This window comes from Eumetopias jubatus, unplaced genomic scaffold, assembly GCF_037043125.1.
Source record: "Eumetopias jubatus isolate StellerSeaLion01/CBP00866 unplaced genomic scaffold, mEumJub1_p1.0 scaffold_4, whole genome shotgun sequence".
NCBI classification, from domain to species: Eukaryota; Metazoa; Chordata; class Mammalia; order Carnivora; family Otariidae; genus Eumetopias; species Eumetopias jubatus.
The window spans coordinates 78,160,314-78,173,786 of record NW_028274810.1 but is presented as its reverse complement, the minus strand read 5'-3'; the positions used below and the strand labels follow the sequence as shown (position 1 = coordinate 78,173,786).

Here is a 13,473-nt window from a genome sequence, read left to right as displayed (position 1 = left end):
CTCTGTTTGGGCTTGGACGCTGGGAAATGGTCCCTCTGACATATCCCTTGGGAGCATCTCAAACCAAGTCTGTTCCACTGGGCCCTCTGCCAGGCAAAGGTGACCCCTCCACCTCCCCACCCTGTTCATGCAGTGATGTCCAAGAGAGAAGTGTCTTCCGGTGGCCTTGGTTTTGTGTGTGTGTGTGTGTGTGTGTGTGTGTGTGTGTGTGTGCGCGCACGCACGCGCGCACACGCATGTATGTTGGTTGCATGTTTGGACATGGGCCCTGTGTGTGTGTGTCTGTGTGTCCATATATGTATGGAGAGTGTGTGCACACTTTGCCCCCAGCGCTCCAGTTCGGTAAAGCTTCCATCACACAGAGCAGCGCTGGACTCTTTCTGCGAGGGCCTGGAGGTGATGAATGTCCCTAGGTGGGCCCCGCAGGTGTGACCGGCCCCACTGTCCCTTGGTGCTGCGACTGTTGCTGGCCCTTGCGTCTCCGAGCGCCGGCACCCACCTCCTTGCTCTCCTTCCTGCTCAGGTTCCTGTTGGCGTTCTCCCCCCGGCCCCCTTTCCTCCTCTTCTGTCCTGCAATCCCAACAGCGGGAAGAGTCAACAAAGGATGTCCTGCAGCAAAGTAAGGAGGCCCCAGGCATGGCCCAGGGCTCTAGGAGGGGAGTGGGGAGGAAGCTGGGCAGGGGGCGGGGGGGGGGTTGGAGTCTCTGCCTTTTGGCAGTGGGGGTCCCCCTCAAAGCCTCTTCTGACTAGTGGCCACTTCAGGGGACCCTGCAACATGCGTACGGAGCCGGGGGTCCGAGGAGCCTTTCGCCCCCCATCCCTCGATGAACCAAACACCCTCCTCTTCCTTGTGCATCTCTCAGACCTTGGACCCCAATGGGCTAAGATGTTTGGCGCAGCTCTCAGGACAAGCAGGACAGACCGAGCTCCTCTGCCCCACTCCACTGCCTCTCGGGGTAGCTGCCGCATCATTGCCAACTACAGGCTGTGTGGCCTTGGTCACATCACTACACCTCCCTGGGTCTTAGCACCCCCCTCCGCAGCCCCATCTGACCTCTGAGGGTCCTTCCAATGCCAACATCTGCCAGTTCAGAGGAAATGGGGCAACTGGAGGACACAGACACTGAAGCTTCCAACTCCCACCACACAGTTCTGGGGACTGCTCTCTGCCAGCACCCAGCACTGGTTCCCCCAGCATGGCGTCTTGAGTTGGGGGTTCCTGTCTGGCCCTGGCCTGCGGCCCTTTCCGGGGTGACAGCCAGGAGGCAGAAGTGGTCAGACCTCCATGGCTGTCCCTGACTCCCAGCCCCGGGGGAGGCAGAGGCCGCAGCTCACCCTCGGGACAGGGCGTCCTCCGCACTGTGCACCTGCGGGTCTCCTTGGTGTCAGAGCAGATGGCGTGGTCCCCACCAGGGGCATGGAGCACCCTTCGAGTCCGCTCCTCAGAGCCCCTCCGGAAGCCACAGAGCCTCTTCTTCTTGGAGCACGGCCCCCACAAGGACCACTCACTCATTTCACATTGTGCTGGCAGGAAGGGAGGGAAGAGGGGGAGAAAGAAGGGGAGGAGGGGGGTCACCCCTGGGTACCCCAGAATGCCCCAGGGGAGCCCTTCCCACCTGCTCTCTGCCTGAGCCTGAGGCTGGAGGCCTCTTTAGTCCAGAGGGCAGAAAAGCCCTGGGACGAACCCCACAGGGTGGTCGGGGGAGGGGGTGCGGGTGGGAGGTAAGCTGGCTCTCTCTGTCCCTCCCCTGCCTCCACGCCCCATCCCCCCCCACAGACTCACCAGGACTGCTGCACTCCATGGTGCCGTTCGCCGGCGCCGAGCCCTCAGGACAGGCCGGATAGCAGCGGCCCTTGTGCAGGTACAAGTTCTCCTTACACTTGGTGCAGAAGTTGTGGCTGAAGCAGGCCTCACAGTGCTCAATCTTGCACTCTGAGGAGAGGGCCAGATTGGGGGCCTCTGGCTCATCCCCCGTTCCCAAAGTCCCCCACCTGAGGGCACCTCCCCCCAAGGGCAAGACCCTGGCCTGGACCTGCCATGACCACAGGAGAATCCTGGGAGGGAAGGCAAGGACAGAGTGGGCAGAGGGAGCCAAAGTGGCCACTCTTCAGGGCTGGCCGGGCCGGCCAGCCAACGCCACCCCAAATCCAATCCCAGGCCCTGGAACCGAGGCGAGGCCCAAGGGAGCTGGTTTCAGAGGAGGAGGGTGGGACCCTCTGGGATTCCTGGGCGGGGAGACAGAAGGGTCCCGGCATGTCATGGCACCCCAGAGGGCCACCTAATCAGAGTTGAACTGAGGGATGCCATGACGCCCGCTCATGGCTGTGTGGTTTCCTCTCCCCATTGCTGGGCATCCACAACACCCCAAACCCTGGTTCCCCTCCTGCCCTGAGAAAAAAATCTGCTTGGAGCGGGGAGGAGAGATCCCAGGGCAAATTCCTCTCCCTCTGCGAGGCCCAGTTCCAGGAACGACCTTGGTTGGACTCCTGGGTCCCTCCCTGATCCCCTCCAGCCATCTCTCCCTCCTCTGGGGAAGTGGGGGAGGGAGGGTCCCAGGGCCTCGGCTGGGAGCAAGCAGAGTCTTTCACAACCTCTCCCTTCCCAGACCGTGGGCAGGGCTGACTTCCTCCCAGCCTCTGGCACCTGAGGCTTGGGCTGCCAGTTTCACAGGAGCTGACACAGCCAGGCATTCCTACCCCAAATACCCTGAGGACCAAGAGGGCAGCCCCGGGGTCCCCCTTCCATCCTCAAAAGCTCCCCACCCTACCGCACCAGACCCCTCCTCTGTGCCTCCTGGGCTCTGTGGCTTCTTCGTCTCGCCTCCTCCCTCCTCTCTTGCTCAGGGCCCTGGGTCTGGTGGCAGGTGACATATGGTAAGGACAGCCACTACCGTGTGTCGAGCGCCGGACACTAAGGGCTTTCCATATGCCCCTGGCGACAGCCCTAGGGGGTGAAAACTAGCACTCTCATCTTAGAGATGAGGTTTTGAGAGGCTGCAACACACCTGAAGTTATCCAACGAGAAAGAAGCAGTAGAGATTAGAACCCAAGGCCGATCTCGGGTCAGCCATTTCCCCTGGCAGCCTCACTGTTGTCAGCCCCCAAATAGGGCTCCTGTCACTTAGGTCGCATCTCCCTCCAAAGGCTGTTGTGAGACTCAACTGATACGCGATCTGGAAATGCGTTCTAATCTCCAAAGCTCTGAGCAAACGGGAGGGGCACCGGCATTGTTCACCGGAAGTGGGTTCCCTGCCTGTCCCCCAGTATGTCACAGTGAGTCTGAACAGAGGTGGGGCAGCACATGCCTTAGAGCACGTGGAACTGCAGCCGCTGTGGGAGAGCCGCGCCCAGCCAGCAGGAAGACCTGGGCACAGGGGTGGGGGGCGGGGAGTGGACAGGCTGAGAGGGGCTCGGATTTTCCCTGCGGTCCGGGGAGCTGGGGTGGTTTTCAAGCAGAAGTGTGATGGGACAGGACACATGTTTCAGAAGCATCTTTCTGGCTGCAGCATGGAGGGAGGGCTCAAGGGAACCGGATGAGTGCTGGAGGACAGAGAAGCAGGCTATTGGGATGGTCCAGGAGAGACTATAGCCATGAGGATGGAAAGGAAAAGCAGCAGGCACGGTTTGGTCATTAGATGGATGGGAGAGGACATGAATGACAGGCTGGCTCTCAGGTGGATGGCGTGAGTGGCCCAGGACACTGCGGGAGTGCAGGTTTAGAGGAGGGAGATACGGCTCTGATATGGACGCGTGGAGCTGGAAAGGCGGATGGACTCTCTGAGACGTGGGGCTGGCAGCTGGGTACTTGAATCAGGAGCCTCATCTCCCCTCCTCTGTGTCCCCTCTACTCCTCTTGCCTGCCCGCAACAATTCAAAGCACCCTCCCCCAGTGTCCAGAGCCTTTTCCAGCCCTCCCCGCACTCACTGATGCACTTGTTCATGTCGGGGTTGCGGGCATCGAAGTATCCAGGCGGGCAGGAAGGCAAGCAGACGCCCACCTGGCGAATGTCGTTCCTCTCCAGCAGGATGAACAGCTTGGGCGAGCACTTGAGGCAGCCGTTGACCTCAGAGCAGAGCTCACAACCTTTGGCACAGGCCTGGCTCCCCTCGGCACTGACTGCAAGGGTGGAACAGGGGTGAGAAGGCGGCTGTAGGAGAGACCTCCCGCTTTCCCAGGCTCCCACAAGGGTGGGAGGTGAGGAGACTGGAGTTTCTTCGCACACAACGAATGTGCTGTTCAGAAAGTACAGGCCAGGATGACAGCTTCTCAAAAAGCTGCTTGACAAACCTCCCAGCATCATCTCCCAGGAGAACTGGCACAGATGCCCGAAGCAAGAGGCCCCCCCCCCCCAAATGTCTCCCCAGCTCCAGGTACAACACAGGCTCACTCTCCAGGCTGGCTCGGCCATTTCCTGAGGAGCTACTGAAGCTGCGCTTTTCCTGGAACCTGCCCTGCCCCTCCCCAGAGGAAGAAAAGCTCAGCCTCAGGCGTGGAAGAAGGGGATTTTTTATCCATGAGAAAGTTTTAAGGTCAAGAAGGACAACGGGTTAAACTATCTGAGAAAAAGATCGTCTGCTCAGAGACAGGAAAACTGGAACAGGGAACAGCGGGAACAGTAGGTGGGAGGTGGGGAACAGTGGTCTCAACCAGAGACGATTTTGCTCCCCAGGGGGTATTTGGCAAAGTCTAGAGACACTTCTGATTGTCACACTGGGGAGGGGGTTGTTGCTGGCATCTAGGGGAGATAGGCCAGGGATGCCCCTAAACATCCTACAATGCATGGGGTGGGGGGGCCACAACAAGTTGTCTGGCTCAAAATGTCAATGATGCTGAGGTTGGGAAACACTGGCCATTCTTTGAGGCAGTGTGATCTCCAGCCCCAGCACAGGGTCTCAACCCTTTGATGCCACTTGTTTAACCAATACTCCCCACGCCCCTCCCAAGTACCCTGTGCCAGGTGGGCGCTGGGGACATGGAGGGAGGCTCACCTGACCACTCCAAACTGATCTCTCGGCGGTGACAGACCTGCAAACAGGCAAATGCTGACAAGCCGCAAGGCCTAGCAATAGTGAACCCAAAAAGAAGAGAGGGGAAGGAGTCACGAAGAAGGTGCCTTTTGGGCCAACTCTTGAAGAATTAGTAGAGATTTGTCCACCACAAAGTAGAGATGAGGGTCCTTCTAGGAGCAGGCCCACAGAGGTAGAAAAGAACCCAAAGGGAACTGCAGATGACTTGGGGTGCAGCAGGGGTGGGGAGGGGAATGGTGAAAGGCAATCATGCTAAGGAACCTGAACTTGACCCTGCCAGGCAGTGTTTCCCAAAGAGCATTCCTGGAACACACTTTCCCCTAGATGTTCATCAGAGGTTGTGGAGGAAAGGCAACTCCGTCAGGGAAGACAGAACCACTGGGTCCGACAGGCCTAAAGAGGATTCCTTACCACAGGGCTTCTTCAACCCTTATTACGCTCCTGTGCAGACTGACTCCCTAAAAGGGGGACAGGGGAAGTTTTATTTCCCAAATATTTTGGCCAAAGAACCCTTGTTTTGCAGCGTTTTCCTTGGGAACGTTCTGACTACTGGCTATTTTTATTTATTTATTTATTTTATGAATACTTTTTAGATAGTTGGAAGCTATTGGCCAAGGTGTGGGACCCGGGCTGATGTACACGTTGGAAGGTTCCGCTGGCAGCCTGGATGGAGACCAGGCCGAAGGACCATTTGGAAGGAAGCTGACCAGATCATCCAGGTGAGAAAGATGAGAAACGTCTTAAACAAAATTCTGCTCGGTTGGAGGTGGACAGAAGAAGATTTGAGAGAATCTGGCAAAGGAGACCGACAGGAGGGAGGAGCCTAGGGTGAGTGCTAGGGTAGGTGGTGGAACAGTGGGGCCGGTCGCCAAACGAGGTCCATCCCACGGGAAGAGAGGCAAGTGGAGAAGGTAACACAAAGAGAGGTTTGTGAGCCACTTAGGAGCAAGCATGAAGTGAGGAGCCGGAGATGCAGGCTGGGAGCTGAGCGCCGGGGGGGATCGGAATGGATGGCAGGGGATCACGCAGCATAGTGGACCCCAGGCTCGGGCTGGACCCGTGCCCCGGGGCAAAACACAGCGTCTCGTGCGCCTCCTTTCCCACCACTGGAAATGGACGTGAGGATGTCCTCTCTACAGGACCGCTGGGAGAAGTGACCTGCTGCAGGAGTGATCCCTGATTTCAGAACAGGAATGAGCAAGAGTTAAGAAGGTGAGCAGAAGGGGAAGAGTCAGGAACAAACAGCCATAGAACGATGACCAGGACCATGGTAGTGGCTGCTGTCTCCTAAATGTGGCGCGCTTACTCTGTTCCCAGGGCTCCTCACGCTTTCACTTACTTAATCGTTACAATCCACGAAGCAGGCGCGGTTCTTAGTTTGTAAGTCTCGTTTTTACAGAGGAGGACATGGAGATGTTAAATGACTTGAACGAGGCTTCGCAGCCAGCATGTGTGCCAGGCAGAGGGAACAAAGTTTAGGAAGGCCAAGGGCAGGATCACACGAGGGGATGTGGAGACCAGAAGTACAGGTAGACTGATTTTTTTTTAATATAGAATTGATTTGTATAGAGCCAGTGTTAATTAATCAATACATTAAAAAATTAATATTGTTTTTTTTAAGATTTTATTTATTTATTTGACAGAGAGAGACACAGCAAGAGAGGGAACACAAGCAGGGGGAGTGGCAGAGGATTCAGAAGCAGGCTTCCTGCCGAGCAGGGAGCCGGATGCGGGGCTCCATCCCAGGACCCTGGGATCATGACCTGAGCCGAAGGCAGACACTTAACGACTGAGCCACCCAGGTGCCCCTAAAAATTAATATTGTTCTTGGTTTAGTTCTTCTAAGAACAAAAATACTCAAATGTTGCATTTGGCATTATGAGGGAGCCCTTTGGTTTATTTTTCCACTTTGGGCCTTTATTTGGCTGTATTACAAATTAATAAGTTACTGTAGATTTTAGGTACTACTTCTACTTCGAAGCTACTATATCCTCTATTATTCAAGGTTTTTACTGAATTCATTGTTGAAATGAATGTTCCCAAATAAAAATTTAAAAAATCTTTTTTTAAAAAAAAGGGGGGGACAGCTGGGTGGCTCAGTCATTAACGTCTGCCTTCGGCTCAGGTCAGGATCCCAGGGTCCTGGGATCAAGCCCCACATCGGGCTCCCTGCTCAGCGGGAAGCCTGCTTCTCCCTCTCCCACTCCCCCTGCTTGTGTTCCCTCTCTCGCTGTCTCTCTCTCTCAAATAAATAAAATCTTTAAAAAAAAAAAAGAAATGAAATGAATGTTCCCTCTATTCTTGCCTTGGTTTCAATAACTGAATTGATCCCGGCGTCCCATTTGCCAGCCAGATAGCTATGTTCCCATGCTTATGGATTCCATCCTTGTCGCTTTTGTTAATGACAGATTTGCAAAAGGCCTTCTCAGAATCCTGCTGCCCACCTCCCATTCAACCAACAACTCATCTCTGTGTGCATTTCTCTTCAAATCTCTCAATGACAAAGCAAGAGAAAGCATGGAGCACTAGGGGTCTGGAACCAACTTGGGGGGGAGCATGGAGGGAGTGGTTAAACATGAAGCTGGAGAGGGAGGCAGACCAAGATGAAGAAGGGTCTTGACTCTGTACAAAGGAGTTTGGACATTGTGAAGGCAGTGAAGAATTACTGGGGGCTTTAAAATCAGAGACATGGTCAGGATCATTCTGTGATATGGAGAATGGGCTTCAGGGACGGCAAGTCTGAAGGCAAGAAGATGCCTCAAGCTCGAAGAGACAGGGCTGAACTGAGAAGATGCCAAGGAGTGGACACAGGTGAGATACTCAGGTGGGAGAATCAATAAAACCAGGTGGTGGGCTGGACCTGGGACAGAGGGCTGGGGAATGCACAAGCTGAGGGTGACTCCAAGGTGTTGGGCTTGTGTGACAGGGTTGCCCTTGGCCCTTCACCGAAAGGGGAGCACAGGAGGAGGAGCAGGTTTGGGTGGAGGAATGATGAGTAGTCAGGTTTTAGATGTGTTGTGTTGAGGTTGTGGCTCCTGTGGGACATCCGGGGGAAGGTGTCTATTAGGCAGTTGAACCTGTGGGTCTGGAACTCAAGAGAAACATTTTGCCTAGAGACTGCAATGTGGAGTCCTTAACATGAAAACAGTCATAAAGGCATGGGGGTCCACGAGACAGCAAGGACAGTGGGTCAAGGGAGTGAGCAAAGGAACCAGGCATTTAAGGGAAGGGCAGAAAAAAGAAAGGCCATTCAAAAGCACAGTGAATATGAAAGCCAAGAGCAGAGAGCACTGGGCAGGGCAGAGAGGGGTCACCATGCCAATGCTGCTGAGGTGTCAGGCAAGGAGGCAGCAATAGCGCCCCTGATGGGGGCAGAGGGCAGAGGGCAGTGGTCGAGGAGTAGAGGAAGGAGAGCCATCTCATTCAAGAAATCAGCTGTGGAGCAGGGGAGAGAACCCAGGGATCCATCTGTGGAAACCATGGTCATCAGTGGTTAAATCATGCGAGTGGGAGTCATCCCGAGGCAGAGGCTGAGCAGTGGGTCAACACCCACTCAACAGGTCAGCGTGGAGGAGGGGCTCGGAGAGAATCTGAGAAGGAATCCTGGGGTGGGGGTGGGTCGCTGAGGGAGAGTGGGCACAGGAACAACGTTGCAAAGGGGGAGATGTGCAGGGACAGCTGGGGAGAGACCACGGCTGGCACAGGGAGGTGACCGACTGGCTGACCCCAACAGGAGCAGTTCTGGTGGAGTGGGGGATGGGAAGTGGGTGGGAGGGGTGGAGGTGGAGGTAAAGGGAGGAGAGGGCCAGAGAGCATCGGAAAACATAGATAGAGAGGGGAGAGCAGCTGGGAGCAGGGGCTGTGATCATGAGCCTCTGAGACTCCGAGGGTGGGTGAACTGATGGAGCCAAGACCCAAGGATACAGGAGAGTGGCAATGCAGAGCTCAGGTGGTAAGACTGGCCCTGAGGCTTGAGACAGGGACAAAGGGAATTGAGCTCCATGAAGTTTGGGGGCTCAGGAAGAGGAAGGAGAGCTTATCAAGGAGGAGAGGGGTTCAGTGATGGGCAGGGGTCAGTTCAATGAGGAAAGGGATGCTGGTCAAGAAGGATAGGAACCCAAGGGTGTTCTCAGCTTAGTGATACAGATGCATGGGCAGTGGGGTGCTAGACAGCCACAGGGAGGGGACTCTGTGTGTGGGAAATGGAGTCCAAGGAAGATGGTGGGCATTGGGGGGTGCATAATGATTCAAAGGGAAAAACAGAGGCTCGTTCATTCCATAGACATTTACTGCACACCTAACACGTTCCCAGAAGTGCTAGGAGCTGGGGACCTAGAGCTAAAGCTGAGGTATAAACAAAGGCCCACCCAGGGATGCGGCAAGCAGGACTGGCTCACACCGTGTAAGTGGATGAGTAATGGAAGGCACTCCCTTACCCAGCTGGCTAGGTGAAGAGGGTGCGCCACACAGAAGGAACAGCCTGTGCAAAGGCTCTGAGGCACTGAACATCCTAGTGCATTCACAGAATGGAAAACAGGGCTTTATGCTACTGGCAGGGAAGGGGACCTCGGAAGGGCGTGGCCAGATTCACCACATGCAAGGTTCCTATGCCTATGATGTAGGGAGGTGCGCAGGGGAGGCAGCCTTGTAGGGCTATAGCCTCATTGTGGAGGCTGGGTGGGCTGGGTGAAGTGGAGGGCCCTTGGAGAGGTCCTGGAGCCTGCTTCCCAACCTCTTCACAAAACCCCCGCTCACACAGCTCTGCTCCCCCTCCCCCAAGTCTTCAGTGAAGCCCACTTCAGTCAGGCCAGGAAGGCAAGGCTGTGCTCCCCTCCATTCCCCAGGGGCTTCTTAGGCTCCTTCATCCATTCTTGTGTAAAACGCTTGCAAATTGATGTTCCTAAAACCAAAACACCCCTGCCTAAAGTCCATCCATGCCTCCCTATCACCAGCAGAATTGAGACCCATCTGGTCTTATTAACTTCTCCACCTGGCCTAAAAAGCTTCCGTGAGCTGATCCTATCCGCCTCATCTCTCAACACTACCCCGCAGCTATATAGAACTATTTTTGTTTGTCTGGACACATCACACTATTGCACACCTCTGTGCCTTTGCTCAAGTTGGTCCTTCCTCCCGGAACATTCTCTGCCACCTCCTGAGCCTGACGAACTCCTTCAAGCCTCAGAACTAAAGTCACCTCCTCCAGGAAGGCTCCCCTGATCTCACTTCCCCACAAAGTCTGGAGGGGGTCGGATGGGGGAGTCGGGCTTCAGTGAAGGAACGAGGGCTTCACGGGGGCAGGACTTGAGTAAGGGGCCCAGGAATCACATAGGAGAAGGGTCTCAGTAAGCGGAAGGAGTACTCAATGCCAGGAGTAGTGAATAAAGGTGGGCACCCTGAGGAACAGGAAATCCCAGGCAGGAAAACATTCAGGAGAGCAGGTGAGGGCCAGCGAGGAGACAAGAGGCTGAGTGAGTGAAGAGAGGGCTCGGGGAGGGGATGGGTCCTCAGTGAATGGGAGAGGAGGAAGTTGCTCTGCCAGGGTTCCAGAGTGCTTTGCTCAATTTCACCCCCTCCGTGCAGGGAGACCATCACCCAGGCCTGAGATCAGCCATTTCTGGACTCAAAACTGGTGTATGCCTCCCGATCACAGCTCTATCTGGTGTCTTCTGACAGTCCTACCGACTTGCAGTTCCGGATGGCAGACAGAGTGGACAGACCTGACGCTCATCCGCACAGCCAGCCTACCTCCGCATGCTGGCTCCCCACTGCCCCCCGCCCCCTCCCCGTGGCTGCAAGGTCTGAGGAGCCACACACCGCTTCGTGGGCCTCCTTCTTCCCTCCCCACTCCCTGGAAACCCTAGGGCCACATGGTTCATATAACGACGACATGCATCCCGAAGTCTAGACAGAGCTTGATATTTTATAAAGGGTTCCCAACCAATTTATACACAGAAATAAAATCTCCCATAGGCTTTAATATACCCCTTTACAATGGCCCTGGCAGCTTTATGGTTTCTATTCAACAAGCGTCGTCCAGCAACATCTACCCTCATCCCTCTCTGGGTCCTCACTGCACCCTGAAGTCTTTCTCCACCCTCACATGTCACTCTGAGGGACGTTTGTCACTCACACCACTTGGTAATAAGAACAGGGTTCCCACTGCCAGGGCTGTTACCGGGGGCTGCCTCATAAGTGGACCCGTCAAACTGCTGCCGTCGCCTGGCTGTCGAGGGGGCCGGGCCTTTCCGATGCTCAGGCCAGTCCTCTGTTGTTGCTGTTTTCAGTACAACAGACTTGAACCCCGATCTTCGACCCCTGGCTTAGGGAGGGGGGTGTGTGGCTCTGCCTGTGAGTGGAAGTGTGACCACTAGTGTGCGTTGCACAAGCATGAGTGGCCCCTCTCGTTCGCTCGCGTGCTCTCTCTCTCCTCTCGGAAACAGAGGAGACTGGTTACAGACCGCTAAACTGCATCGGGCCCGTGGAGTCCAAAATACCGGCCGCAACAGATGAGCAGCAAGGAAAATCAAGGCCTCGCTGCTGATTAAACCTAACCGTCTCTAATTGTGTGTTAAGCCAGGGATTTTCAGCTTCACCAATTCTCTGAGCTTCTCTCCCTGGGCTGGGTTCTGGCCTTGGCCCTGTCGGTCAAGACCCAACAAACTCCGCTGCCTTTCGACCTTTCCGGGTGGGCCTCGGTCTGAAGGCCTCAGAGTGAAGCAAGAGGTGCTCGTGCTACACGTCAGAGGAGCATGACATCCCTGATGGGGGACGCTGAAAGGGAGAGAGGCCTTGGGGTCTGTACCAGAGGCCCCCTCCCACTCCCTAGCCCCAGGAGTGGCCACTCCCATCCGTACTGGGCAGGTTCGGATCCCCCATCCCCATCACAGGAGCCTGGCTGAGGCCCCAGCGCTCTCAGGGCTGCCTGGAATGGGATTCTGTGGGGACAGGTTCATCGTGAGCTCCATCAAGCTCGTTTTTAGGAAGACGGGACTCACGGGAATTGGGTTCCAGTATCGACAGGGTGTCCTTAGGCCTATCTGTACATTAAGAGAATGCATTTTTTTTTAAAACTGTGAGAACCCCTCCTTCCAGTGACATCTTACATGAAATCTTGCCGAAAACAGGAAAGAGTGAGGCACTCTGGTTGGACGGGGAGTGGGGCCAGACTCCTTCCCACTGCCTCCCCTTCTGCCCCCAGCGCAGCTCCCTGAATCCTACCGCGCAGAGTGAAAAACCACAGGAGTGGACAGTCTCACGAGCCTCCCTACTCTGCTGTCTCTGCCCCCGGGGATCTTGGCAGGGAAAGCTGTTGCCCAAGCTGAGTAGGGTTCCTGGCCCCAAGGGGCTACTGGGGGCTGCACTTCAGCCAAGACCCAAAGAAAAGAGCCGTGAACTCCTGTCCGTGAGGAGGGGGCCAAACACCCTGGGGCTGGGGCCACAGCAGCAGGGGGACACATCTCCATGGATACCACACAAAGCTGGTGTTATGTCAAAGGGCATAATCCACACACTGGATCCTCACAAGAGAGAGGTTAATCTAGATAGCAGAGTCTACAAAGGGGAAAATAGACAAAGTGGGTAATCTACAGAGTGGGTAATCTCAACAAATTAATCCACACACCGGATAATCCACAAACAGGATAATCTCTTGAGTAATCTACGCAATTGTAATAGACAAAGTAGAATCTGCAATGGTCATCACAGAATGAAACCACTGATGGCCCTCTAGTCCCCAGGCGGCCCCCTCCCGCTCCCAAGGCCAGGGGTGGTCCAGCCCCACTCCATTACTCACTCCGCCTCTGCCTCTTCCCCTTGATCCCCCGGCTGCCGGCAACGAGATGCATCCAGCTCAGAACCAGGGCCACCACACACAGCCCAAGCCGCATAGTCACTTGCCAGCTCCAGTCCCCTGGTAGGAGGGGTGGTCTCTGGGGAGGGGGTGGACAGCACAGGGCTCTTGCTAATGCCTGCGGGGCTGGGTCAGCAGCACGAGGCCCAGGCCTGGGCCGTATCCCAAATCCACCATAATCTTAGTTGGGGACAGAGAGGGTGTGGGGAGCCCACTTCTTCATCAGCCCATTGGGAGGTCCAGAGAGCTTTCCCCAAAGGCACCTCAGGGTGTGTCACATGGGAGAACTCTTTGTCACTTCAGCAGGGACACCTCCAAAAACCAACCTGTTGGGGGAGAAGAAAGAAAGGTTAATTCTGGGGAACCATGGGGTTCCCCCAACTTACACCTCCTACCCTCCCATGTGGTCTCCTACCCTGAAGACTGAGAACTCAGCATGGTTGAATATGACAAGTTACCCACCTGGCCCCACTGTAGAAGAAATCTGCTCCTTCTCCTAGGAATTTTGCAGAATCCCCTAACCTGGGCCTGGAGCCGGCTACTCACACAGCTGGAATATGGTGGACACTCACATCCAATCTGTGGATCCCTGG

General features: G+C 55.5%; 1 protein-coding gene across 1 annotated transcript; it reads right to left on the bottom strand.

The window, feature by feature from the left end:
- Positions 1-409: 409 nt before the first annotated feature.
- RSPO1 (R-spondin 1) lies at positions 410-12,917 on the bottom strand. The gene is made up of 5 exons (XM_028114051.1): positions 12,824-12,917; positions 3,926-4,117; positions 1,784-1,933; positions 1,336-1,524; positions 410-570 (listed from the first exon to the last, which is right to left on the bottom strand). Exons 1-5 carry the CDS (start codon positions 12,915-12,917, stop codon positions 410-412), a joined length of 786 nt encoding a protein of 261 aa, XP_027969852.1.
- Between the last annotated feature and the right edge of the window lie 556 nt (positions 12,918-13,473).